The sequence below is a fragment of the Cupressus sempervirens genome, chromosome 11 (genome assembly GCF_028749045.1).
Source record: "Cupressus sempervirens isolate cs-2001-9-10 chromosome 11, ASM2874904v1, whole genome shotgun sequence".
In the NCBI taxonomy this organism is placed as follows: Eukaryota; Viridiplantae; Streptophyta; class Pinopsida; order Cupressales; family Cupressaceae; genus Cupressus; species Cupressus sempervirens.
In genome coordinates, this window is record NC_143128.1 from 267,536,028 (window position 1) to 267,559,537 (window position 23,510).

The following is a 23,510-nucleotide window of genomic DNA, read 5'->3' on the forward strand; positions in this document are numbered from 1 at the left end:
TTTTTAAACAATAAAATTATAATAAGATATTCTATTTTATTCTCTTACTTTTTTTTTTTTCATATTTATTTCGAGCATAAATTAAAACGTGAAATAAGGGAAGCGGTGCAGTAATGGTGTTGACGTCGTTCACACACATTTAAATCTCTGCTGCACTATTATGATGGCGGGTTGTACCTTTACATCTACCAATCAACTGAAAACTCTACAGATGAAAGGCTTAAAATATGAAGTTTTGAGCTCTTGCTTACCACCATAGTCAGCATTACCCGCGCACCAAACATCCTGATTTAGGTGTTTCTGAAGATACAAAAGTCCCACATATTTCAGGGCTAAACCAGGTCCAAGGAAAAAACTTTTTGAAACTTCGTACAGTTATTTTTTCTTTTTCGTTAGAACAATAGAAGTAGTTTCCCTAATTATTTGGGATTTTAGATCTTGCCAGAAGAAGGCATTGTTTCAGATGGAAAAAGGAAACAATGGTGAATCGGATTGAACGCCGGTAATTCATTTAATAAAGATCAGTCGTTATTGGTATTGTTTGTAATACTGACATTGCCTTATCTTTTTCACTCACTATGGGTTTCAGTCAAGTCTAGCCTCATCAATACAAGCTTACAGCATCCCTGCGTAGAAACCCACAATGCAGGCTTCATATGCCAAATTGGTGTCTGTACTGGCCATGAACGAAGTCATAATCTTATCTTTTGGTCTGTGATCCATTTTCCTTCAATCTTATCGCTGTAGGGTTCAGGTGAAGTCAATTCGGTGCAATGTCTTTCAGGGTTTTCCAATGAATGTTTCTGTAAATAAATCAGAAATTATGAACAGTTTCTACCCCAATTTTTTTTCGCTCTTGATGTAGTCATCCTAATTGTCACAGATGAAAACATGGAATGAGCTGTATATGCTTCATCTTTTCTATTCTCATGAATCATGATTGATATCTTCCTAATCATTTATCCCAATATCAGACTCTCCATCAACCTTCGCCTTACACAGAGAGTTCAGATTAACAGGCTTTTCCAAGTATCAAACTGGAAATGTTTGATTGCAGAGTACCCTCTTCCCAAACAGTCTTTATAAATTTGCAAAGTATACATTCTTATATCTTTCTCCTCGTCACTTATGATACGTAGGTTTCTTTTGGCCATCTGGCCAGCCCCTATATAATACAACTTTGCCTGGCTCCCTATGAACTAGCAACGATCCTGTCGCTTCCTGTGATACACAATCAAACAAATCTGATAAGCTGCAGTTAAAAAGTGTTAAATCAAAATGTAAAATTCAATTGTGAATTTTAGACTTTTAGTCTATAAATAATTTAAACCAACCTCAAGCTGGAATGCTATTTCAGAAATTGAGGTGCCTTTGGCCCTATCCTTGATGTCAATTTTAACAAGTGAATGCTTTTTAAAATGGAAGCGAATGGACTTTGCAAGATCAGACACAACATTCTTCTTTCCTGCATTGAACCGGCATTTAACAGTATCAGTTTCACCTTGCTATGAAAATTATTACATCAGTGAGGTGTACAAATATTTCACGTTTCACTATACAATGAAGGAAAATAATGGTTTGGTAAGACATCAAGGCATAAACATTTACCAACACAGAATTGTGGATGCTTTGGCATTTTCTTAGCTAGCTCCCGTAGCAAGCGTCTGTCTTTATTTGAAAGAGGTTCGGCTCTATATACTTCATTAGATGTCCTTTCCTTTTTATGATTATGTTCTGCAGTGCTGATCATAGCCTTACCAAAGTTGGTTGCACTTTTTACTCCCTGAAATCCTGCATGGTCATCTTCATTTCTGTTACTGCTGTCATATAGATCCAAGGATGCCTCTAGCCGTTGGCCCTGCGTAAGATAAACATGAATATAACCTTAGGAAGCAATAATATTGACAGCTATACCAAATGCAGCAGGCATAAAAACATATGAAGTTCTGAAGTTTAATCTATTCAGCTTGTTTCATTGAATCTAAAATGGACTTCTCACAATTGACTACTCGGATCCAGTTTTCCACCTCTAAATATTCTGAATCCAACTCTGTCATCAATTGAATATTATTTTCCTCCGCATCTTCAGAAGAATAAGATCCCATTTCTTCACTTAACTGTTCAGGGATTTCTTCCTTGAAATCTTGTAGTTCACCCTAAAGAAATAGAAGACCAATAAGATTAATAAATCCACAATATAGTAAACGAATAGCTGTAACATTCTAGAATTTTAGACATTCAGATTTCAACATGTTTGCTTCCATTTGCAATGTACAATAGTGATATGTTGAAAATTTGACAATACCCATGGCATGCTAGTTTCATTTTAGCAATGCCATCTGTGAAATTGTAGATGCATAATGACTCTATGTCATTATATTCTAGTAATCTATTTATGGTACAAACATTTAGTGAACTGACAACATGTCTATCATAAGGAAAAGACATACAAGGTGAAATTTCAGCCGTTCTATATCCCTTTCCACTCGCAAAAGCTCGAGTCTTAGTGACTGAAATGGAGAAAAAGTATTTCAGAAACATAATAATGAATTGAAAATTTTATTGAAAAAAGGATAGTCTACAAAAATTCATTCTGATATTAGAAAAAGCTCTAAAAATGTTAATAATATTTTAAAGAAAAATGACCCTATGCAGCTAAATTTCTCACTGCTAGTACCTCACGCCGCTGGATACCATTCCAACGCCTTAATGCTACTTTCTTTCTCAAGAGACTATCTGGCCTCAACATAGTTGGACGCTGATAAGTCTTTCCACGGTACAAAATTACAGCATAACCTTTTTCGATGCTGTCTACTGCCACCAATATTCCCCCACTTTCATATTCCAAAATTCTGGCCAAGTCTTTAACCTGTACAAAACTATTTTCTTTTGAAATGATTTTTACTACTTTTCGATATTTCCAATGCAAGTGTATGTTTTCAATGATATCATCAAAGATTCCTGGTTTTCCTGAGACAGGTAGGAGCAGAGGTACAGAACATTAAGTTGTTAGCATCAATGCAAATGCCAATATCACTACTCATGTAAGTCATCATAGAAACTCTATTTGATTTTGTCTGGAAAAATATAGTGCTTACCCAGCAATATAAATGCATTCATTCTTAAACCAATCTTGCGAAGCACTAATCTCTCTTCTATGGTGATGGTTTCTCGATCAGCTGGTGGTTCAACACATTTTAAATCCTGTTCTAGTTTAAGTAATTCATTCTCCACTTCAACTTTCTTGGATAGAGCCTGTACATTAAGTAGAGAAACATTTAAGAAAATACTTTATTTATGGTCAAGCTAGACTACACACATTCTGTTTGCCTTGACCAATGTGTTGAAAATGAGATCCCCGGATGCAAATAATATATTAACTCATGCCTGTAGGAGTGCAATTTAATTTGGTCAAAAAAGATGCTACTGAAATTGGCAGACATTCTATGCAAATATTAAATATTTCTTTAAATTTTCAAAATGCCTCATATCAAATGTGTACTTATTAAATTATTACATATATTAATTGGTGTCGGCTTGCACAGTTCTCATGCTCCAAAGTTCATTGTGTTTTGAGCCTCAGTATCGATAAATTGTTGTGTTATATTTATGAAAATGTTGAGTAGTCACCAGTTTTGAGGTGGTTGTGTTGTGAGGTTGAAGTATTTGAGATGCATAGTGAAAGGAGTATATTATCAAAGTATGCAGGGTTAGGCAAGTATGTCTAGAATTTTCCTTTCACCAGTTTTGAGGTGGTTGTGTTGTGAGGTTGAAGTATTTGAGATGCATAGTGAAAGGAGTATATTATCAAAGTATGCAGGGTTAGGCAAGTATGTCTAGAATTTTCCTTTCACCAGTTTTGAGGTGGTTGTGTTGTGAGGTTGAAGTATTTGAGATGCATAGTGAAAGGAGTATATTATCAAAGTATGCAGGGTTAGGCAAGTATGTCTAGAATTTTCCTTCCTGCATTTTCCTGGCTATTACTATTGATATTAAAGCCACAGCTAGAATAAAGGAAGGATGAATGTCTGTAGAAGAATGAATGCCTGTACCATCTGCATTTTCTATAAAAGTTTGTAGCTTTTGAGTTTATTATGGTTCACTATATCAGACGGCCCAGGCAGAGTTATTCGGGCTGAGGTCATGACAGGCAAGTGCCACTGTAAAAAGAAAATGCATTACTAACAGTACCATTGCCATAGAATGTTCAACCATTATTCCACTCAAATTAAACATTTGATGTATACAGCTATGGAAGTTGAAGTGGTTGATGTGTGTAGTTGAGAGGATGGCTTATAAAAGTCAAATATAAAATCCTGTCACGCAACCCTGAATATTTTGAAATACATTGCTTTCATTAACACATTCACAGCTTAGAATCTCATTCCTGTGTTCGCCCAGCTCTTACAACATTAAAGATATAACTTCTAGACACTTACATTATCCAGCTTGCTATGAAGACTTTGCTTAGCTTTGTATGCTCCTCTTTGCATCTGCCTTTGATCTTCACTGTGCAGCCTGTTTTGCCATTGTGTTTTCCGTTTTTTATTTTGAGTTACTGTACCAGATACATTGAACTGTAATTCCCTTTCAGTGCGGACAGATGAGGATTCTTTTACTTGTTTCCTTTTCATCTTCTCTGTCAGTAACCTTGCTGCTTTTCTCTCTGTGAGTGCAGAATCAGCATCGAAGGAAAGAAAGTCCGTTCCTCTATACAGAACAATGAATTCATTACTTCTTGAAAGAAGAGTGCCACCTGTAAGAAGCTGTAATACATTTGAGAGAAAAGTTAAAACATAACTTTAGGTAGTATAACAATATATAGCAAACATCTTCTTTGAATCGACATGAACAATGTGAAGTGCAATAACTGACTTGGTAAAGATTATATTGATACCAAAATGAGTTCTCATCCTTAAACTTAAAGTGCAAAGAGTTTTTGTTATGCAAAAAAAAACATTAATTCAGAAGCAATAAAGATCCTAGTTATACAAATATGCTTACATTTGAGAACAAAAAAATGGTACAATGTCATTACTACATCGGCTTACACACATGGAAACAAGAGATATCTAAAAAAATTATGACCATGGGATGCAATGTTACTAAAGCTCTTTAGCTCAATTGTGATCAACCATTGTATATTACATGTATCAAACTCACTCAGACTTGAGAGTGTGCAGTGAGTTTATACAAAGGCAAGCTTACTTGATCCCTCAACCAAGATTATGACAATGGGATACAGTCTTACTAAAGCTCTATAGCATGATTGTGACTAACCATCGTACTGAACAGAATGGATATGGAAATGAAGTATTTGTATCCATCATACAGGACTTGTATCAAACTCACCCAGACTTGAGTGTATGCAGTGAGTTTATACAAAGACAAGCTTACTTGGCCCATTCTCCAAGACTTGCCAGTGACTTGCAAGTTTTAAGAAACTCTCCCATATCATCTCTTCGACTAAAGAAGATCAATGGAGAGACCTGGTTGCATTTCTATAAATTGGCAAGTCTATAAAGAAAATAGTATTTTTTGGGGGATCCCTGAGGAGTTTTCCAGCCTGCACCTGGGAAATTAACTTGTTCAATACAAAATTCTCTCAGATTTGAGAGAGATTTTCCTTGTTAAAAAATTAGAAGAAATCTCACAATTGTAGCTGTGTCTCTTGGGGTTTTTAGACCATGAGAAACAATGGGTGAAATTACTTTTGCACTTGCAGCTGCACGTTCAAGTTACATCTTGGTTTCATATAAAGCACTACATTAACAAAATGAAAACATTGAAGCCCAATAAACGGATGACAAATAGTAAGAGATTTTGTACAGAATAATTTCATAGAGCACAGATGAGTAATCCGCTTTACCAAGAGAATGGTTGCTCTTCATTGAAATTTTGTTACCAAATCTACTACTCCGTGTTAGTATAGTTTTTTATTTCCTAGTAGGTTATTTATTTTTCCCTATATTGCTAGGTTTTTTCTACACTTTTAATAATCTTGCTTAGGTTAATAAAGCATGTTTTATTAGGTGAATGGTTGTGAGGTGTCACCTTCTTACATGTGAGCATCCATTAGCTATTTTGGGAAGATACTTTGCTATTTTTAGTCCAATAGATGGTTGCTCCTCATTGGTTGGTGTTGCCACCTCCTCCCTCTTCCTAACCTATATAAGAATGCTACCTGCCTTGTATTTGTATCTCTTGTTTTTGCATCCTCTTAATGCTATTTTGCTTCTAGCATTTGCATTACTCTCTTGGAGACTAACTCTGTGTTGCTATTTTGATTTTGTATTATTTGCATTCATAGTTTAGATATTTATTCTTTGCACTAGTTTTCTAGGTTATTAATCTTTTCAGATTCTAACATGGTATCAGAACTTTTCTATGTGCAAGAGTAGATTTTAGTTTCCTTATTTGAGAGATTCAAGGGGTGCTAATAAATCTTATTTTAAGTTTTTGAAAAACCCAGTATGCTCTTCTCTCCATCTCCAGATGATCTTGAGAATCATAAAAGTTTGACAAAAACGTTTTTAATCTCTGAGTGATTGCAGCATTTCTGGTTATACTGGCAACATTTCTGGTTGTTCCAATGCGTCCAACAAGCTTGAGAAAGTTAGATTTGGCTTTCATTTCACCGAGATCAGAGATCATCATGCAAGTTGCAAAACTGGGGTTTCAATCTCAAATCTGACAACCAGCTTGCATATTTGGTGTTTTCAATCAATATTGTAGGTTCCAACATGCCATTTATTGACTTAGGTAGCTAATTCAATCTTTTCATGACGTCTTTTGGTTGTTGGGGTCGTTTTTTGGTTGTTAGGGCCGTTTTTTATTGTTAAAGGCATTTGATTTACACTATAGCTACATCTTTTGTACATCAGCAAGAAAAACGCTTTCTGGGTTTTGTTTGCAGCCTCGAAAAACCATCTAGGTATCTTTTAGTTTTTGCATGCAATCTATATATTTTGCAGAATTGAGCGCGAAAAGCTAAATGCATCATTCTTGCTCATACGGACTCCGATTTTGACGATTCTTGTTATGACCTTGGCTATTTTTTGGTGCTCTATCCACTAGTGGAGTTGTTTTTTGATTTTCATTCATAATTTTTTCAAAAATTGCAGATTCTCGGCCGTGATTGTGCACAATTCTCATTTTGGAAACTTCAGAGGATCATAACTTTCTCATACGACCTCGTATTGAGGTGATTCTTCTTTTGAAAGTGCATGATTTTTCAAGTAGATCGCAGTGGTGCTATTTTCTTCCTTGATTATTGTGCCTAAGTTTCACTTTCAGCATACGCTCTTCATGAGAGTTTGTAATGCATTGAAATCAAGACCACTAAGTATTTCTTTCTAGTGGTAGTTGTAAATGCATTAGAATAAAGTGCCAAACCATATTTCTTTGGGGGGGGGTTCTTTGATTTGTCGTCGGTAGAAACTGTAGCCGACAGGGTGTTGTTGTCGGTAAAGATTTTGTAGCCGACGAGTTCATGTTGTTGGTAAAGATTTGTAGCCGATGAATAGATTAGTATTGTATGTGGCCAACGGACCCCTTTTGGAAGGTTCGGCGGAAAGTATTTATACCCCGTCTGGGTACATTTTAAATCATCTTCTCTTATCTTATCTTATCACCAGTTATGTAATCTATTGGCTTATGCGAATAACGGAGTACTACTGTTCGAGTTCATTATCTGTGTGCATTTCTTAATTAACCTATGTAGTAAACATTTGGCGCTTGCCCTATGAACTTGGAAGGTGGGAGGAATGAAGATTAATGCCAAATCAGCTTAACAAGGATTGAAATAAGGTCAAGGGAAAAGATGGAATCCGTACTGTGCAAGAAAATTTAATTCTGGCATAGCAAGCCAAACGACGAAAGAGATTCCAAAAGATTGCCGACGGAAATCGAAGCACGGAAGAATTGTTGAAGGAAACTCGGTAGCGGGTGGAATTGGTGGAAGAAGCACGGGAGGAGTTTTTGAATTTGTGTTCGTCGAGGGAAGAGAATCCAGACGGAAGAGCATCAACTCGCACGGCTTGGAGTGCCGAGGGAGCACGAGCATGGAGTGAACTCTTCATCCGGGATACACTTCCGAAGGGGACAACTTCAGAAGATCCTTCTTCACCAACGTTCGCGGCTGTTGAGACCGCAGGAGAATAGTCCGCCGGTGTGGGAGAACAGACTGCCAATATGGGAGTGCAGTCCGCCGGTGTGTGAGTGCGGACCGCTCGTGTAGGAGAACAGTTCGCCAGTGTGGGAGACCTGTTCGTCGGTGCGGGAGTGCAGACCGTCGGTGTGGGAGTACAAAGCCATGGTGTGGGAGTGAATAGTGCCAATGTTGCAGGACTGAGCAACACCTGTTTACAAAAATCAATTGTGATGGCAGGACCAAAAGAAAAACTGCCGCAGTTCAATGGTGATGGTACGACTGATCCCATTCGACACTGCAAAACATGTGAAATGATATAGAGGGCAAATGGCATAATTGATGAAGACAATTGGATGAGGCAATTTCCGGCCACCCTATAGGGCGTGGCAATTGATTGGTTTACTAGTACAGATCCGCAGAAGCTAGACAGTTGGAATAACATTAAAAAGGAGTTTCTGGCCGAATTTCAACTGTTGTGTGATGATAATGAAATTGTAGCAGAGATCTTCAATACTAAGCAGGGGAAGAATGAAACCGTCCGTGTCTACGCCAGGAAATTAAAAGACTTGATAAACAAAATGGAAAATAAGTTGGCGGACGGACTTCAAAAAAGATGGTTTATGGAAGGTCTACGCCCAAACTTGCGGAAGAAAATGAAAATTGTGTTGCCGTCGTCATACACGGAAGCTTATAACAGCATTGAACCTCGAAAGTGAGCAGAAGACAAAGAAGAAGAAGACTAGCTCATCTGATTCTGATAACGATGAGCCTTCTGGAGAAGATAGCAGCGACGATGAAGGCAGCAGCAAGAAGGTCTGCGCCCTACAGAAGGACATGATCCACATGATGAAGGAGTTTAAAAATATGCAGGAGACAAAGGGTAGTGAGTTGTGGTGCACAGAGTGTAAGACCGACGGTCATATTAAAGGATCTTGTCCAAAGAACCAATTCTGTGACATTTGTCAGATCATGGGCCATTCGACCAAGGAATGTCCCTTTAACATGAAGACCGAAGGATTTCCGTAGGTACTTCTTACACAGGAAGTGTCTCCGTCAGGCAGTAGCAGAAATACCAATAATGCTGGTGCTATGTCGAGAGGATATAGGAATAATAGTAGAGGGCAAAACAATAATAACAATGCGAACAATAACAATAATAATGGCGAGAGGAGTCGAATTCAGTATGATGCAAACGGACGGCCGATCGTACAATGCCGCGCATGTAACTTGTGGGGACACTTTGCCTGGGAATGTCTAACTGCAAATACACCCAAACTATTATGCAGATGGTGCGGACCTAGCGACCATGATGATGCCAAATGTCCAAAATCTGGAGTCAACTTGATCATTGTCAGGGTTGAATGAGAGGTGTTGGCAATCACACGAAGGCAAGCAAAAGAGTACCCGGACCTGGCGGAGGAAAAGAGGAAATTTGGAGAAGTGCGGGCAGAGATTGAAAAGGCATCGCAGGCAGAAACAAATTAGTTGAGGGACACCACCAACACTTCGGCAAGGAATTCTGTGGAACAAAACATTGTACGACAAATTTTGCAAATGGAGATACCTGTCAAGATAAATGATTTGCTTCTTACAATGCCCCAGTGCTGATCCACTCTCACAAATATTGCACCAGCTCCGAGAATACCAGGAGAACAAGGTAGAGGGAAGGAAACTGATGCAGGCGGAGAAGACCAAATGTTGCTAGCCCTCACATCTGGCCGACATCTCGCGATTGCGAGATGGGGATCCTCGGACATGTTCTCACAGACACAATAGTCGACGGAGGGTCTGGCGTAAATGTCTTATCGGAGGAGACCTGGAAAAAGTTGGGACAGCCAACCTTGTGGCCCCCTACATTTCAGTTGCTCACAGCAGACCAGCATGGCATCAAACCTTTGGGCGTTCTCATGGCACAGTCGATGACGATTGGCACACAGCCATTCTTGTTGGACTTTGTCGTGATCCCTTTGAAGAGAAAAAGATACGACGCCATCCTTGGCCGCAGATGGCTTATTCAAGCCAGAGTAAGACACGATTGGAAGAACACCTTGTCACTCAAAAGTAAAGGCTGACGATTTCGTATTGATTTGCACACCCAAATGGTCGGGGAAGAGGCCCTGTCATTAGATTTCGAGGGAGAGGAGGAAGGAAGACAACGTATGGAACTAGATCGGGAGGGAGTCCTGCGATTGGACGAAAGATCAACGGATGACGACTTGGATTCGGTCAATGGTCTCTACCACTGGCAAATAGAGGACTATGAACTATTCCAGAGTTGCAATGTACTGACAATTGAGGAAGGTCTGAGGGGGGATAAATTTCCAAAGGAGTTTATTGAGGTAAATGAGGGGGATGCACCATTGGATGTTACACCCGCCCATGCATTCAGTGAGGGGGAGACAATCAAGTATAATGAAGCTACACTACAAGCAATGAATTTGGTGGATGAAGCAGCACCAAAGAACATTTTGGTAGAATATAATTGGGATCCGGTACTCAAAGCGGTACCATTAAAGATATTCCTGGAATACAATGATGTATTTGCATGGACATACAAGGACCTGAAGGGTGTACCGCCGGAGTTGTGTGTGCACCGCATTCCATTGATCGAAGGAGCGGTACCTGTACGGAAGTGACCCTACAAGATGAACAAGAACTACGCGGCACGGGTCACAGAGGAAATCAACAGGATGTTGGAGGCTGAAATTATTTTCAAAGTGCAGACAAGTGAATGGGTGTTGCCTATAGTTATCTCACTGAAGAAAGACACCACCCAGATCCGGATATGCGTGGATTTCCGATGCCTCAATGCAGTCATGGTCAAGGATCCTTTTCCGATTCCGTTTACAGACAACATTTTGGAGGTCGCCAGACATGAAATTTACTCCTTTATGGATGGGTTCTCCAGATACAATCATATCTCTATAGCGGAGGAGGACAAATTAAAGACTACTTTTGTTGTCGAAGATGGGGTCTATGCATACAATCGGATGCCATTCGGTTTGTGTAACATGCCGGCAACTTTCCAGCGGATTATACTGCACATCTTTGACAAGATGTCCGTGGGAAACTTCAAAGCGTTCCTCGACGATTGGTCGGTATTTAGCGCGAAAGACAAACACTTGGCAGCACTCGGTGAATGTATGGAGAGATGTCGCAGGGCGTGGCTAGCGTTGAACCCTAAGAAGTGCAGATTCATGGTTCCGCAGGGGAGATTGCTCGGAGACATCGTCTGTAAGGAAGGATTGAAGACTGACCCAGACAAAGTAAGAGTCATCCTGGAAATGCAACCATCTACTAATGTGACGGAGGTAAAGTCTTTCCTCGGACATATAGGCTATTACAGGAGATTTATTAAAAATTTTGCCAAGGTGTCATACCCGCTGGATAGGTTAACGTGCAAAGGAGAATCATTTACTTCTGTTGCAGGAGTTCACTTTCAAAATCATTCTCCGGCCAGGGAAGAAACATGTCAGCATCGACCACCTGTCGTGGATCAAAACAGGGGAACCGACAGAGGGGGTGAATGATGACTTTCCTGACGCACAGCTGTTTCAGATTGCAGTACTGCCGGAATGGTGCAGGAGTATTGGAGAATACCTGTCAACAGGACAGTTTCCTAGTGAGATGCCAGCAAATGAAAGGCGCAAGTTGATAATCAGGAGCCGTACTTTCCAGTTGACCAACGGATTGCTCTACAAAATGGGATCGGATCATATTCTTAGGCAGTGTGTGTTAGAAGAGGAGATACCGCGAGTGTTAAAAGCACATGAGGGTCTCGCGGGAGGACACATGGGACTTGACATCACTGCGTAGAAGATATTGCTTGCAGGACTCTGGTGGCCGATGGTGTACAACAACGCACGGGAATGGGTCGTCAGGTGTGATACTTGCCAACGGGCCGGGAAGCCGCTAAAGAGAGACTTCATGCCACTTAACCCCTCGCATGCGCAGGGATTTTTTGAGCGGTGGGGATTGGATTTCATTGGACCCTAAGAGCGAGCAAGAATAAATGGTGCTGATACATCATTGTCGCAATGGAGTACTTGACCAAGTGGGCGGAGGGGCGTGCGCTACCAGACAACTCGGCCGTTAGTATAGCAAGGTTTATTTATGAGTAGATCATTACTAGGTATGGAATTCCGTTACAGTTAACAAGTGATAGGGGTGGACATTTTGTTAATCATGTCATTCGACTGCTCACCACTGAATTCAAGATTTGTCATTTATTGTCCAGTCCATACTACCCGAGAGCAAACGGACAGGCCAAGGCTACAAATAAAATTCTGGTATCAATCATCTACAAATCCTGTGCGGTTGAAGGCACAAATTGGGAGGAAAACTTACCGGCCATCCTTTGGGCTTATCGCACAGCGTATAAGGTGACGACAAGGCACACGCCATTCCAGTTAATGTTCAGACAGGAGGCAGTGGTACCGGCGGAACGCATGATTCCGAGCCTGCGAATAGCACAAGAAAATAAGCTAGGTGACGTAGAAAGCTTAAGGGAGCGGCTACATAAATTGAATAAGCTCGAGGAGAAGTGATTGTTGGCGCAGTGGGCGACGGAAGTGACACAGAACAGATGCAAGGTCTGGCATGATAAGCATCTGAAACTCAGTAGGTTTCAGTTGGGGCAATTGGTACTGAAGTATGATGGGCGGAATGAGATTAAGCTAGGGAAGTTTAAGGTCAAATGGGTCGGACCATACCAGATTCGAGAGGTTGGCGACAATGGAGCGATTAAACTGTTGACCTTGGATGGGCAAGAGGTGCCTCACGCAGTCAACGGATCCAAATTGAAAATATACCACACCAGAAAAACTTCGCCGCCATCACCGTTGCAGAATGACTGGATGGCTTCCTCGTCGTCGTTGCAAAACGGCGACGCCTCGAGGCAAAATTGAAGTGCTGTATATTTAATAGAAAAAAAAAAGGAAAAAAAAGAAAAGAAAAGAAAAAAAAAATATTGGAAGGCTGCAAACTGAGGCCCGTGGACTGTGTCCTGTGGGTAGATTGTCCTACGGGCTGTGTTCCGCGGGCAGACTATTCTGCAGACACGTCCTGCGGGCAGCTGACCGCGGGAGAGCTTGCGTGTCTTTTCGTGGACCAATATTACTCTTTCCGCGGGGCAATTGACTCTTTTCCGCGGAACATTGTTTCTCCTCGCGGACTGTTTTACTTATACGCTGTCTTATTTCCTTTCGCAGAACTTCCCTTGCGCACCCGTGCTAACTCTTGCTTTCCTCGGGTGAGTCTACACTGAGACTTTTTCTCTTTCCGTTCGCGGATGTTCTGTTCCCGCGCCAACAATCCTCTTTCGCAATGTGAACCTCGAGGAGATACGGTTGAGGGAAGGTTGTAAAGGTTGGCTGCGATTGAGCGTTAAGGTTGAGGTCACGGCTTGCATAGTTATTGAAATTCATCACACCCTTGTTGTGAATATTGATACAATGAAGTGCCATTAATCGGAAGCAATTTAGAAGGGTTACTCTTTAATCGATTAGATGATTGCAAGTTTTGCTGCCAGATTTGAACTTGCCTCCATGCGACTGTGTCAAGACGGCAAAGATTAGAGGAATTTTTGGGGGCGTGTCATTGCATCGGTATTGATCTCTTATTGTTCCTTGCGGTCTGAATTTTCTTTCCGTAGGCGGTATATTCTTTTAGTTTTCCGCAGTTTGAAGCTCTCTCGCGGCTACCCTTTTCTCTCTCATGGAAGATACTATGCGGAGTGTTTTCTTTCTTCCACGGATGATCATTTAGCTATGACCTCATTGTTTGTCCTGCATGCAAAAGAGGGAACCATTGATTATATAAGGAGAAATAAGCCGCTATTGCATGGAATCGGTAGGCAAAAGGAAGCAGTGGAAGAGTCAGCTGGAGGCAAATATAGAAAAGAATGCAAGGGTTTTGGCATCTGGGATCCGAGTTGTAGGGCTGTTGGGTTCCAGTAGCAAGAAACAAAAAGTCAAGGAAGAACTCACTCATCTCACCGTCCAGTTCGAGGGACTTAATGGCAGCGAATGCCGGAGATGGTGGTAGGAGACTCCGGAGGCAGACCAAATTAAGCAGATTTTGATACGGGCACAGGTACATTGGGCCATCGAGCTTCCAGTTTTTTCCACCCGTTTATTTGAATCAATATTGAGGACAATGATAGAAGCATATAATCGGCACACCCGAACGAGTACATTTTTGTATAAAAAGCACCAGATGACAGTTTCTTTTAAGCCTAGGGATTTCACGAGGGTTTTTGGCATTCCTGGCCTCGGTGGTAAGGTGGAAATTAATAACCACAAGCTCTCTTAGGAACAGAAGGAACATTGGATACAGCTAGTGGGCCGCGATCTTTCACCCGGGGAGATGGATTCAGTGGTTAAGGGGTCAAAATGCAGAGGGCTCTGCAGAGATTTCATTCGGGAGGGTCACTGGAGGTGCATAATGGATGTGATCAAGAGTAGGTTGATGGGTGCGACTTGGGCTTTAGATATTGCATTGCCACAGGTTGTATTCATGAATGGTATCATGCAGGGTATAGTGTATGATTGGGCTTCAGTCCTTGCTAACAGGATGGAGGAATTCATGACGCTTCAACATCGCACTTCTTTATGCCATATGATGCGATTGGTTTGTTTCTGGAGGCAGCGGTTAATCAAATACCCATGGATGATTTTGAAGCACCACCTCGGGGGAATTTGGCACAGGGAGAGCCTTCGATATTTTATTGGAGACATCTGGAGACAGGTGGGACAGCCGCAGGACAGAAAAAGGTATTTCGGGGATTGCAGGCGGCACACGAGGACACTGACAGCAGATAGGAGGAGACTTTGGAAAGCAGTGGGGCGGAGTATGAGGAAGAGAGTACTTTCGCAAAGGTTGGCAGCGAACCAGCAGATAATGAGCCCACATTTTTCACCCTGCCACAGTTGTCCACTTCGGCGCACTTATCCGCTCCTACGTCACACATTCCCCCTTTTGGTCAGGGTCATGCATCGGTTGTGATGACTCTGCCAACTGTAGCAGATGTCCCTCGGGCAGTAGCAGAGCGTGTCCCACCGTCGACAGTTGTTGCACTAGCAACCACTCCAAGAGCGACTTTTTCTGCGGCTGTAGTAGATGTCCCAGTGGAGCCAGCCCCGCAGTGTCAAATTACTAGCACTGGAGCTTGAGCCCCAAGTTTGCTTGGATTTGATTGATTGTGATGCAATTGTCACCTTTTCGTCTTCCTTGTTAGCATCTGCCGAGCCAGTCCAGTCAGCCGAGCCAACATAACAGGAGGGCATGGAGCCCGCACAGTCAAAGCAGTCAGAGGTGATGGATAGAGCCAGCGCTTTCTTGAGATAGCAGTTCTGACTTATCCCTGCCGAGGTTGGTCCGTCCATCCAGTCCCCCGGGCACCTAGGAGTATCAGCTACAGCACCAGAGCCTCAGGAAGTGGGGGTGTCGCAGGCCGTGGTTGCGCCGAGAATAGAGGAGGCTGCACCAGATGTGGGCATGCTCCTTGCAGATGAGGAACAAAATAGTGATGCCGAGTGGACGATGGAGGGTTTTGCAAAGGATTATGGGTCGGATGAGGACAGGTGCAGAGACTACCTTAGGGCTATGAAGGTTGCGCTGCAAAAGGGACATGATGTGGCATTGCAAGCTATGACTCGGTGAAGGGAGTGGCATTTGGTTCGAGCTTTCATCAGGGAGATTTGTTCGCAGCGGTTCTGTTCATGTTTTGAGGAGAGGGGTTGGCCAACAGTCGAGACACCGGAGATGTTGGCGGATTGGACTAGTGAGCCGGAGTTGGGGCTGCGCAACACTCCGCTAGAGAAGCTGGAACATGAGATCATGGCACTATATAAGGAGATTTATTATGCCCGCAGGTGTGCAGCCGTGGACTGGGCAGCAGACAAGATTGCGGCCAAGAGATCTCTAGCAGTTGAGAGGGAGGCTAGAGAGAAGTTAGCAGCGGATTTGGCCACTCAGTAGGCAACATGGGCAGCTGAAAGGGCAACGTTGTTGAAGGATAAGGAAGCAGTTGTACGAGATAAGGATGCAGTAGAACAGGAGTTGCAATTAGCAAGGAAGCAGGCTATGGATGTGGCGCTTCTCCTGAAGGAGGCCGTTGAGGTTAATTCACGGATACAGAAGGATTTGAGCATCCGGACGGAGTAGGTCTATGAGTTGCGTCGGCAGTATCATTCTTCAGGGGCACCACCTCCTCTAGTATTTTTTGTTTTATTGTATGTGGTTGTCTCCTATTTTGTTAGTCGTCAGGAGACGACTTTTCTTTTTGGGGGGGATGATGTCGTCGGTAGAAGCTGTGGCTGACAGGGTGTTGTCGGTAAAGATTTTGTAGCCGATGAGCCGACGGGTTCATATTGTTGGTAAAGATTTGTAGCCGACGAATAGATTAGTATTGTATGTGGCCGACGGACCCCTTCTGGAAGGTTCGACAGAAAGTAATTATACCCCATCTGGGTACATTGTAAATCATCTTATCTTATCTTATCTTATTTTATCACCAGTTATGTAATCTGTTGGCTTATGCGAATAACAGAGTACTTCTGTTCGAGTTCATTATCTGTGTGCATTTCTTAATTAACCTATGCAGTAAACATGATTGAGTAAAAAGGGGGGGCATTGTTGTGGCTGGGTTCTCTTCTTTTTAGCATTTCTTCTTTGTATTTCTTCATCATGGATCAAACAAATATGCCCATCCTAACTCCATACAATTACTTTGAGTGGAAATCACGCATGACAATTCACTTAAGGAAAGCTGGATTAAATAGGATAACTATGGGACTTGAAATTGAACCTAATAAAGATGAAGATAAGCCTAAGTGGTTTAACAAATGTGATGAGGCATATGGAACATTGTGTTTCTTTGTTTCTCCTGACTTGCTATTTCACATTGAGTCTTTGGATACACCAAATGAAATATGGACAACGCTAGAAACACTATTTGGCACACAATATTCAATGAGGGGTCATATGTTGGAAAATGAACTAATTAGTTTAAGTCTAGGCAATTTCAACACAATCCAGGATTTCTTCACCAAATTGAAATCACTAAGGTTGCAGTTAAAACAATGTGGAATTGAAAAAAATGATGAACAACTGATTCTTAGTATTCTCTCTAAGCTAAGTTCAGAATATTCTGTGTTTGTCTCTACCTTCTATGCTACTAAGGGTGCACTTGGTACTCAGTTCACCATGCCATCTTTAGATGATTTTGCTATCAATCTCACTCGAGAACAGGACAAGCTAATCCAGATGGGCACTCTTAAGTCCTCTAAGTCACATGCCTTGCGAACCAAGGCACAAAAGAACAAAAATGACAAAGTAGTAACAACAATAGTAAGGATGAGAAACAAAATAATAGCGAGGAAAAGAAGGATCAGATACCGGTTGCTTCAAAAGCAACTATTGATACCCCATCCTCCAAGGGCGATAAGCCTAAGAAAGAAAAGGTCAAATGTGCCTATTGTAAAAGACCTGACCATGATGAACATAAATGTTTGAAGAAACAAATTGATCACTTGACATACATTCTTGAGAAGAATAATATTAGTGTTCCTGAGTCTATCAAACAAAGTTCTAATGAAGGGTCTAAAAGAAAACAGCAAGGGGAAAGGAAAGGGCAAGGCTCTTGTTGCAGTTGCTTCTTCACCATCCACTTGGGTTCTTGATTTAGGTGCTTCACACCACATGGCTTCATCTAAGGAAGAACTTGCATCCTTGGAGTTGTGTACTATGCCTTCTATTTTGATGGGTGATGACACTCCTGTTGAGGTGTGTGGGAGAGGGTCTATTGATGTGGGGGTTCGCACATTCCATGATGTTCTTTGTGTACCCTCATTATCAACTAATCTCCTATCAGTATACCAGATCACTCACACAGGTTCAGGCAAGCGGGTTGAGTTCACTCCTGATTCCGTGGAGATATGTGAGTTGCACAGTGATTCTATAGTTGCAGTTGGGAGAGCAGATCATCAGTCACGACTCTGTTTTCTCACTTTGTTCCTGATCCTCCTTCGTCTGTTTTGCTCACTCACTCCAATGATGTGAGTAAATTATGGCATGAGCGGTTTGGCCATCTTAACTTTCGCTATTTGCATCAGCTCAACCAGCAAAGCATGGTCAATGGGTTGCCTTCGGTTCAGTTCTCAAGCGATGTTTGCCAAGCTTGCATTCTTGGTAAGCATCCTAAGGAAAAGTTTGACAAAAGTAAGGCATGGAGAGCTTCACAGATAATAGAGTTAGTTCATAGTGATTTGGCTGGTCCATTTCAACATCCTTCTTTCAGCAGGGCCCGATACGTCCTCACATTCATTGATGACCTTTCTCGATATACTTGGGTGTACTTTCTCAAACAAAAGTCAGAGGTATTTGATCATTTTCAGGACTTCAAATTTTTTGTAGAAAAGCAAGCCGGGAAAGCCATCAAAGTTTTGCGCACAGACAATGGTGGTGAGTATGTCAACCATCGGTTTGAAAGATTTTGCACTTCAGAGGGGATTGATTTATAGCATTCAGTTTCATACAATCCTCAGCAGAATGGTGTTGCAGAACGAAAGAATTGATCCTTGAAGGAAATGGCAAACTGTATGATTCACTCTAGATCTCTTGCACCACAGTATTGGGCAGAGGTCATTAACTGTGCTTGTTATATCTAGAACCATGTTCTTCATCGAGCCTTGAAGGGAGTTACTCCTTTTGAAGCTTGGAGCGGTCAGAAACCATCATTTAAGCACTTTCGAGTTTTTGGCTCTCCTACATGGGCCCACATTCATGCAGAGAAACGTAAGGCCTTGGATCCGCAAAGCAGACCTTGCATATTTGTAGGTTATCCTAATGGTGTGAAGGGTTATCGGTTGCACCACCCTACTACACATGAGTTATTCATTGAGAGGAGTGTTTAGTTTGAGGAAGGATCTTCAAGCTCACTTTCTATCACTTTTCCAATTCCTACTTTGATATTGGAGTCACTTGGAATACATGACAGATCTTCTGATGAGTCAGATTCACCTATACGGTCTTCTACCTCCACTTCTGATGCAGAGAGCGATTTAGAGAACTCACCTCCTTCCTCTCCTAGTCATCATTCAGAGGTTAATGATTCCCTGCCAAATTCTCCATCTTCCGATCCACTTTGGGCTAGACAGACCTTGCAGTTCGTAGGTGATTGGGTTGGGGATCCATCAGACACTAGGCAGACTTGTTCAAAATTCCAGGATGCTCCACATGTCTTCATTGCTACTGCCTCAGATCCACAGTCCTTTCATGAGGCTTCTGGTATTCCTGAGTGGGATACAACTATGCAGGAAGAGTATAGTTCCTTGATGAGGAACCACACTTGGGATCTTGTCCCTCTTCCTAAGGGAAGATGTAGTGCCTACCCTCGTTCACATCTTCTCTGGACATATTATTGCTATTGTTATCAGACTTTGATGGACTAGTTTATGTAGATGGATTAGTGGTATTGTTTTGACACTATCAGACATTATATTATGGATTCAGTTATCATGTGATGAGATCATTTAGACTTCACATTTCATGTATGTATGATGATCACTATATTGTTTTCGGTTACTGCTGATGATTAGTTAGATGGTTGATTATCTTATGTGTTTTATTATGGATACTTACCCCATACTTGCATGTGTATGGTGTGCGTGTTTTCTTATTGTATGGCGTTTCTGATGTGGTTAAGGAAGGGAGTCGTAGTCACCTGCCTAGTCGGGATCTACACGATGCACCACTTCCTGCCATTGCCTGTTTAGCTTAGCACTATATATTTTGTATGTACATGCATGGCTTTTCTGCAGGTTGCAGGTACCGGGTATCGACTTCCCTGAATTGCCAGGATGAGCGTACCCTATTATACTATCTCAATGATAAGAGAGGGGAGATAAATTCTCAAGTCCAAATCCCAAACCCTAAAACCATTTGTCCTAATGAGTTAGGATAAGTATCTGAGTTGAGTACCCACTGAATGTGTCAGATGACATATTTTGTAATTTTTAATCTTTTAGACTGATTTGGTATGAATTGTTCCATGATGGGTTTTCATATTTTATCATGAAGGTCCAGGGTGAATTTTCTATTAACTAAGTTTTAATAAATAGATTTAATTAACAAATTAATTATTTGAGAGATTAAATATCATGATTTTGATATTTTGATTATTAATTAAAGGAGAATTAATTGAGAGAAAAGAATTAAATTAAAAGAAAATTAGAAATTAAAATAAATAATAAATTATAAAATATTAATTAATTAATAAACAAATACTAATAATAAATTATAAAATATTAATTAATTAATAAACAAATATTAATAATAAAAGTTATAAAAAAAATTAAAATAAAAGTTATGAAGATTAAAGTGGAAGTTACAAATATTTAAATGGAAATTAATTTAAAAGTTATTGGAGTTATAAGTTTGCATGGAAAATAATGCAGTTCCCTATTTTTCATGTGTCAACAACACGGGGGTTAGTGCATCAATTGAGCACATGGAGTCTACAACCCTAGGGCTTATCTAAAAGGTTGGAAATAGGTCCATGCTTAGTTGGTGATATCTTCCAGCCGATTCTAGAAGCATTCTAGGGTTATCCGAAAGCTCTTTATATTCGGGCATTCCTTAATAGCTTGGGGGAGAGCGGGGACATAGCGTGGATAGTATGGTTAGTGCGGAGAATAGTTGAGGCATTGGAGGATTCGGGAAAATTCTGAAGAAGGGAAGCTTACTCTGCGGGTTGTTTGAGGATAAGCGAGTTTAGCATCAGAATCCGGGTAGATTCTTGTGATTTCATTATGATACTTCTGCATCTTGCTTTCCCCTGTCTTCTTCGTATTTTCCATATGTCTTCATTGTGCATTTTCAATTTGGGGCAATTAAGTTTTATTTAAGAATTCTATATGTTTAGATCTGAAAATAATATGGACTAGGGTTGCAATTTCATGGACAAACCCATTAGAATTAGTCATCAGAGAAATTCTTAAGGGAACAAGTTCATAGAGAGGTTCTGAAAATGAAAGCTTGTAATTTTATAAACAATTTGAGATTCTGTATATACATATATATATACATATATATATATATATATATACATATATATATATATATATATACATATATATATATATATATATATACATACATAAACCTTGTTATATACATACATACATACATATATATATATATATATATATATATATATATATATATATATATATATATATATGATATGTATTTATATAATTGTATCCTTATTATGGCGGAATCGCAACTTGTTAAATCGCATTGCGATTGTTTGATTTCATAAAAACTAATGCATATTGGGTGGGGGCGGAATTCGCACCCTGTACCCGTGTATTTAAGGGGCGCGCGGTACCTGCTGCGTAGTGTACCCGCGACTGCATTGGTCGCAGGGTACCCGCGGCAATGGTCGCTACAGTGACAGCCGACGGTATATTGATTCGGCTCTGTTCTAAGGAAACTTTGTTATTCGATTTCCTTATGAATCGAAATTAATAAAAATTCAGTTCTTTTTTTTATAAAATGCAAAAATATTAAATATTATATTATATATGTACGTATGTATATGTTTAAATATAAATATATATATATATGTATATATGTAATATATATATATATATTAAAAGATTTAAAGTTGTTAATAAAAGATTTATAAATTCATCGCTTTTTTAATGATGAATAGTTTTGTAATTTTATAGTTTTAACTATTATGAATTAATAGTTTAAGATTATAAGATAAATGAAGCATATGAAAGTTAAGTTAGTGGAAACGTCTTTTAAATGTTATAATTGGAAAACTGGAGTTTAGAGGGAATTTTTAATCCATCCAAAAAAATTAATACATGGAAAAACGTAGGAAAATGTTCTTTCTCTAAACTTGGAATACAAAAACTGAGATTATGCATATGAATTCAAATTTGAAAATTTAGCAAACCAAAAACATGTGTTTACATTGTGTATTCATTATACTAATGTTTTGGGTCTTGGGTTGACTAGTGTTGACCGGTATAGGACGTCTACCAGAGGCTTGGGGGTTATGTGAATGTGATGTCTTGATGATGTTTTCATTCGATCTTTATAAACCCAACCATGCTTATGTGATGGAATGCTCTATGAGTTGATTGTGAATACTGATTGTTATAGTTGAGATTTCTTATGTTTGGAACCCTTGACTTAACCATTATTTTGGTCATCGATCAGTTGTCCTTGGATATATTCTAGTCGCCATGGTGGGACTAATATGTGGATTTATTATTGATGATGTCATGATGTGACGTGTTGACTCAACCATTTTGGAGTCTTCGATCAGTATGATTTTGAGATATATTTTGGTTATAGAGAACCAATGGATATTTTGATTATCAGTGATACTTCAGTTGCCAATAGAGAGCTGTTGTGTTCATGATTTTCTATGGATGTTGCTCATGGTGATTTGATGCTTTTATGCATATTTAATGATTTTTAATCATGGATATTTGTTGATTCCTTATTATGGTGATTTTGTGGACTTTCTTTATGATTATGATACCATGAGCATTAGGGTAGGATATCTGCATGTAGTGTCGGGAAGTGGCTTGCAATGGGGGCCGGGGCCCTAAGAGGCTGCCAGGGTAACTCATTGTAAGTTGGTTAATAAGTGATAACATTCACACACTTAATACTAACTGAATGAACCTAAAAAGATAAGAGTTTTGGTTCTCGCCCATGCCTTGAGTGCTTGTATAGGCTAGGATTGGAGTAGAGAGAACGCATGGTTGCGACCTTGCATTCCATAGTATGCCTTGTCAGTATGAAAGGATACTAGTGACCGCATGAGATCTGTATGGACTCGTGGAGTTTAGCTAATTGCCAGGGTAACTTGTACGAGATAAATGCGATGACACTTTTCCGCTTGCATAGTAGGTTCCTACATGTCATTGTGTGCCTCTGGGAAGTAGATGTCTGTTTTGTGTTTGGAACCTTTGAGTTAGTATACTTTTTGGATTCCTGGACTTTAGAGTCGTGTGCTATGTGGTTTTGAAAACCTGTTTTGGGACTTGAGATTATCTCCTCAGCACGGTGGGAGTGGACCACTTAGGTACCACGCGGTCGGGTGGTAGTGTATTTTCCACTTTTATCATTTGAGATTCATTGAGACTTTGTGGTTAATGCGTCCTTTGTGATGGTGGATATGTATCCTTTCATTGATGATTAGCATATATTAGATGATGATATCTTATGCTTTACTTTTTATGTTAGTAGGATGTTAGGAGTGACATTCCTACTATGATAATACCGATGACCTCTTCGGTGCTTGGAATGTTACGCATGGAGGGATGGC

General features: G+C 40.3%; 1 protein-coding gene and 1 long non-coding RNA gene across 2 annotated transcripts in view; one reads left to right on the top strand and one right to left on the bottom strand.

The window, feature by feature from the left end:
- Positions 1 to 333: 333 nt before the first annotated feature.
- The window catches only part of LOC149529159 (CRM-domain containing factor CFM2, chloroplastic-like), a 44,086-nt gene continuing 20,909 nt past the window's right edge, over positions 334 to 23,510 (bottom strand). The window contains exons 4-11 of the mRNA XM_089807926.1: positions 4,440 to 4,766; positions 3,099 to 3,255; positions 2,678 to 2,970; positions 2,451 to 2,510; positions 2,028 to 2,156; positions 1,609 to 1,858; positions 1,335 to 1,465; positions 334 to 1,221 (exon numbers count right to left, since the gene is read on the bottom strand). Coding sequence (XP_089664052.1) covers positions 1,123 to 1,221; positions 1,335 to 1,465; positions 1,609 to 1,858; positions 2,028 to 2,156; positions 2,451 to 2,510; positions 2,678 to 2,970; positions 3,099 to 3,255; positions 4,440 to 4,766 — 1,446 coding nt within the window. The 3' untranslated portion in view covers positions 334 to 1,122. The remainder of the gene's footprint in view (positions 1,222 to 1,334; positions 1,466 to 1,608; positions 1,859 to 2,027; positions 2,157 to 2,450; positions 2,511 to 2,677; positions 2,971 to 3,098; positions 3,256 to 4,439; positions 4,767 to 23,510) is intronic.
- LOC149529160 (uncharacterized) overlaps positions 447 to 23,510 on the top strand; it is a 35,429-nt gene continuing 12,365 nt past the window's right edge. Inside the window, exon 1 of the long non-coding RNA XR_016358323.1 lies at positions 447 to 502. This is a non-coding gene — a long non-coding RNA (uncharacterized LOC149529160). The remainder of the gene's footprint in view (positions 503 to 23,510) is intronic.